The 5,289-nt window shown below is 38.1% G+C and overlaps 1 protein-coding gene across 1 annotated transcript in view; it reads left to right on the top strand.

Annotated features, from left to right (window-relative positions):
• Window positions 1-5,027, top strand: part of tbr1a (T-box brain transcription factor 1a) — a 14,499-nt gene extending 9,472 nt beyond the window's left edge. The window contains exon 6 of the mRNA XM_056468508.1: window positions 2,908-5,027. Within this exon, the coding sequence (XP_056324483.1) occupies window positions 2,908-3,655 (748 nt within the window). The 3' untranslated portion in view covers window positions 3,656-5,027. The remainder of the gene's footprint in view (window positions 1-2,907) is intronic.
• The last annotated feature ends 262 nt before the right edge of the window (window positions 5,028-5,289 follow it).

Raw genomic sequence — 5,289 nt, forward strand, 5'->3', positions numbered from 1 at the left:
TGCTCTGACCAGTCTATGTTACTCTAACCTTCATGTAAACTTAAGACATAGGAAAAATAGCTCTTTTTCCATTCAAAGCCCCACAAATAATAATGCACTTTATTTTTTGAGGGCTGTTTTCCATTTTGTGTTTCATAAACTCAAATTTAGAAGTGTATAACTATTCTCATATATGTGCTCCAGCACCCAGTAGACAATTGTGTTTGTTTTCAGCACAAGTCGGCAAACAGAGGGGAAAATTGTAGTCTCTCTCATAATATATCCCAGAGTTATTCTATTTCAACTGAAAAGAGGTGTAATACCATTCTTTTCTCCTTTTTTTTAACCAATTTCTATACCCAATTTTGAAGTCTCTATGTTTGAACCACCTATAGGCGCTGTTTTGTAAGTGTGTAACTCAGGCCCTGTGTGCTAGCAAACTGCAGATGGTTATATTTGATACTAAAATATGACACTGAAAAAATATTTAGTCTCTATCATGTGGAATACAAAATAATTGTAATTGAAATCTTGTACATTTAACTATAAATAAGAACATAAATTTCAAAGAAATTCCTATTTGTAGAAAATGGAGATTCTAAGCTTTCTAATATTTTTTAAAATTATTATTATTTAGGGATTTTTAACTTTTATTTTTATAGGAGAGTTGAGAGTAGACTAATAGTATCTGACTGCAGACTTACATAGACAATCTCAGACACTATGCATTCTATAGAGTTGATTACATCACTGTGAGGGGTATGGTTAGGGTCGGGGTTACGTGTCTGCATTAAAAGCATTGCATGCGACTCTGCTTACATCTGCACCTGGTCTGCACCAAGATCCTTCTTGGGTAGACAGGAAAGCATGGGGAGCTTAGAAAGCGAGAGCGGGGAAGGATCAGCAAAACACCTTGAGCTGAGAATCGAACTCAGGTCACCATGAACACCTCAGTGCACTAACCACCACGCTATTGACACCTTTCTAAGCTTTCTAATAGTATCAAATGTACTAGTCTGGTAAATACTGTTATATGTTTTCTGTTATATGTTAACTAAATCTATTAAGCATATTCACATATAAAAATAAGGTGTTTGTATTGTCATTAAAAACGCTGGGGAAAAGAGCTTGGGCCCTATCATACACATGGCGCAATAAGGTGCAAGACATGTTTGCCCCCAACATGTTGCTATTTTCAGACCAACGCAACCTTAATTTTTTACATTTTCCGCTACGTTGTTTAAGTAACAAATCCATTTGCGCCACTTTGTGGACTCATGGGTGTTTCTGTCTTAAAAGGAGGTGTGTTAAGGCGCATTGTTGGCGCGTTGCTATTTTGAGGAACTAAAGTCCAGCGTAGAGCGCATTAGCTGTGCGCCTTGCCTACACATTGCTTCAAACACGCAGGATGTACAGCAATACGCAAATATCTTTACAAATGAAAAAGAATTAAAGGCATAAAATATTACTTTCTACATATAAAAACCACTGCCTTTATGTCTTCTTCATCTCGGGGGGCTTTTTTTTAGTTTATTCATGACAATTTGCTTTTGTATAATGTTGTTGTTATTATCAGCAGTATTATTTATTATATGCATATTTATATTTGTTTTATTAAAAACAAGCTTAGATTTGTCCTCCTGTCTGCTTTCGAACCATATGGGGCATAGCATGTATATTTGGATATAACTTTTTATAAATGCTTTTATATACGTTTTTGAGCACACTTCGTCATTATTGTTTATTTATTCATTTGCTGGAAATTAGAACTGAATTTAGAAATAGTTTTGAAACTTTGCGCTTAACAAACTAAATTATGCAGGCTAATGGATGTCTCTGTGTAGCCTACAACACCGTTTTCTTATCCGAGAAAGAGAAAGTGAAAGTAAAGGCCGATTGGAGGGGGCTCATTTTTTATCTGTGCACTGCAGATGGTTTGTTTAACATTTATTCGCTAGTGAAGCATTCAGTTTTTCCACTTAAAAAGTCTGCCATGTAAATAGCCAATGTGCCATGGCGCGACGACTCCTAAAGGGAATGGGAGATGAAACTACTCTGATTGGTTTATTCTCAAAACACATCCATAACTCACTAAGAGAATAAGCTCAACACTGTTAGACATTTGATAGATATCAATACATTTGATTAGATATAGAGTACTGGATTTAATGGTCAGATTGTAGCACTAGTAGCACACTGAGGGCGTATGCTGGTCATAAAGGGGTAATGCCAAATGAAAAGAATAAACTAAAAAATTTAAGTCGCCATGAAATGTAAGAGAAGATTGTCTTTTTTTTCCACTATCGTGAAGTACATTCACTTCAAACGATCCTGAAATGAGAAAGAAAATGTAGGGGCGGTGCATGATTTTGTTTTTGGGAATGATTGGATTGATGAATAAATGAATTCAGAGCAGAAATGAGACACCCAATGCTATAGTTGCCCCTAAAGGCAGTCGATGTGACCAGGAAATTAAGAGAATTTGTTTTCGAGGGAAGGTTATGGAATTTGATTAAAGTTTATGAGGGCAAATAAAATTTAACAAAATAATGAAGTGCACAGATACATTGTTTATAACAAGAACTACTTTATACATATACAAATAAGAAGAGTACTTTTTTATTTTATGGCGACCTTAAATATTTTATCATTCATCAGTGTTGATGCAACGATATTTATCATTATATTTATCATGCTTTGTTTGAATGGACCTTAAGACTCCTTAAGTATCCTTCGGCTCCTTAGTCCCTCATTAGTTAGGAGTTGCCACAGTGAAAAGGAACACCAATTACTCTGGCATATGTTGTATGTGGTGGATGCCCTTGCAGCCACAACCCAGCACTAGGAAATGGGCCTTAACACGTTACAAAATAAAACCATAAATTACAGAAGCAATGTCACTAATTACCTTTTGGTTTAATTCTCCAGAAAATACAGTATGGAGAACCCTGACCGTCTGACACCCAGTGACTCTCCACACTCTCAGCTTCTGCCTGGTTCAAGGTACGCAATGCCAAGCGCATTATTCCAGGAGCAGTTTGTCGACAGTTACACCAAATCCTGCTTTATGACTGGCACTCCTGAGCGAGGACTTGAGTTCACTAACAGCATCATGACCTCCAACCAAATCCAAGAAAGCAGCGTGACTTCCGGCCAGCGCTGGTTTGTGTCTTCATCCTCTGTTCCATCATACGAAGCTGATGTTGACACTGCGGCTCTGCTTTCTTACTCCACAGCAGGGGTTAAAAGTTTGCCTTTTACTAGTACCGGTGGCGCAAGTAACAATTTGGATTACTATACCAGCCCTGCTGGATGGGATTCACGGGGTTCGCTAGAGAACGGGAGTAAAACCATTTCAAATGTCTCTGGGTGGGTTTTAGATGCGACTCTTGAAAGATCAATGCAGCCGTGTTACTTGCCAGATGACGGAGAATTGGTGGAAAGATCCAGTTTAGGGGTTTCAGAGGAGCTTGGAGGAAAAGATGTGGATTCGACATGGACTGATACTCAATCTTCCATTAAATCAGTCGATTCGAGTGATTTAAGGATTTTGGAAGAGGCACCAAAGGACGATCTGTCTATCCATCCAGATTCAGAAGATCAGGCTGTAGAGGATGTGCGGAACAGAGCAAGAAATGGGATCAAAGAATCAGGCTTTTTTAATTTTGACGCTTAAATGTGAAGCTGCATAAGACGAGTGTACAATTCTGTTGTTGATAATATTGAATTCATTTTATAATTGATGTGAACAGTGTTTGTAGATCACAATTAGAGAACATTTTATAAAATTCTTTTTTTTTCTTTAAATTTTTAGTTGAATCAAATGAACTCTTCTAATCATCTCAACTTAAATTCAACGTAGGCTCATTCTGAAAACGTAGCCCTATATACGTTTCGGAAGATCTCCAATTATGTAGACAGACGTACATATGGATGCATTTCGTCTGATGCCATTGATGCCATTCCTTTTTGCGCTAGAAGCTGGTGCTTACCTCCGTATGGATGGCTTTCCCTCTGTTACCAGTCTGTCCTGTGGCTTGCAGCATACACCGGCTGACTTGAGATGCAAAGAGAAGAGTTGACCACAATGACAGGGTTTGAGTCCAGCAAAGAACGGTTCCAGAAAGCAGGTAAGACAAAAACAGAAGCCAAAAAATAAAATAAACAAGTAAATAAAAGGGAGATTTACATGTTAAGTCAATGCAAAGATGCGAATAGGCATCCTGCGGCGTAATCTGCAAGAATGAGGCGGTGCAAATGATGCTATTCGCGCAAATGAAATGGCGAGAGTTGAGTGTTTTGCGAAATTGACGTGATAGTGGACATTCACGCTGCGTTAACCAATCAGAAGTTTGCTCTTGTACGGGTGAGATTATGATGTAGCTCCTGTTGTTGGTGTCCCAGGAGAAAATCCTCTTGCCGACATCGCACAACAGCTAATCAAACTGGGCTCGGCTCAGTCTGAAGCACCTCTGAAAGCTTCTATCATCCAGGTACAGTTTCTGTGGGAGTTTATAAACTCACAGGGCTGGGTGCACCTCTAAATAGATCTAGTGGACTCAAACACGGCTCCAAATGTATCAACGCTGTTTATCATCCTTCCTAAAGCGCATAAGCAGCTATTCTCTCAATAAAATCCATGTTAGCCATTTAGCAACGAAGATACAGTCACCAAGCACGAATTACGTAGATTTGATGCGCGAATGAAGCGAGTAAATGTTCACGTGTCTATTTACGCAGGAGTAGTGTGATTTATCCATCCGTACTGCGTCTGGTGTGAACACAGTCTGTCTGTCTGTCAGTCAGTCAGTCAACAGCGGCCTCTGGTGGATTTACATGAGAGGAGCAGGTGCAAATGGTGCTCGCGAGAGATATTTGGCAGATTCGCAAAGACAAAAAATGCAAAAAAACATACCTTCTGGGATATATTTGGCGCTCTCCAGAAATGTATATAGGGCTACGTTTTCAGAATGAGCTGGGGTTGCTTAAATCAGTCAACCTGGCTAAAAATATTACGTTAAGCTTTGTGTAGCTAAAAAAAAAAAAAAAATGCTAACTTGATTAGCCTATTATATTAGGTTAAAGTAACATAAAATTATTTGTTGTCATGACTATTTAGTCATAAATTGCTTATATTTAATGTTAAAATTTCAAGGAAATTAACCTATAGCACACTCTTCAACAACAACCAAAACAAAAAGAAATTATGTTTGTTTTTTGGAAAACACAGTTATTAAAATTAAAGAACAGCAATGACTGTAGCACAAAGGATGATTACACATTTCTGAAGGTTACAGCTGTCAAAAATGG

This window comes from Danio aesculapii, chromosome 11, assembly GCF_903798145.1.
Source record: "Danio aesculapii chromosome 11, fDanAes4.1, whole genome shotgun sequence".
Classification (NCBI taxonomy): Eukaryota; Metazoa; Chordata; class Actinopteri; order Cypriniformes; family Danionidae; genus Danio; species Danio aesculapii.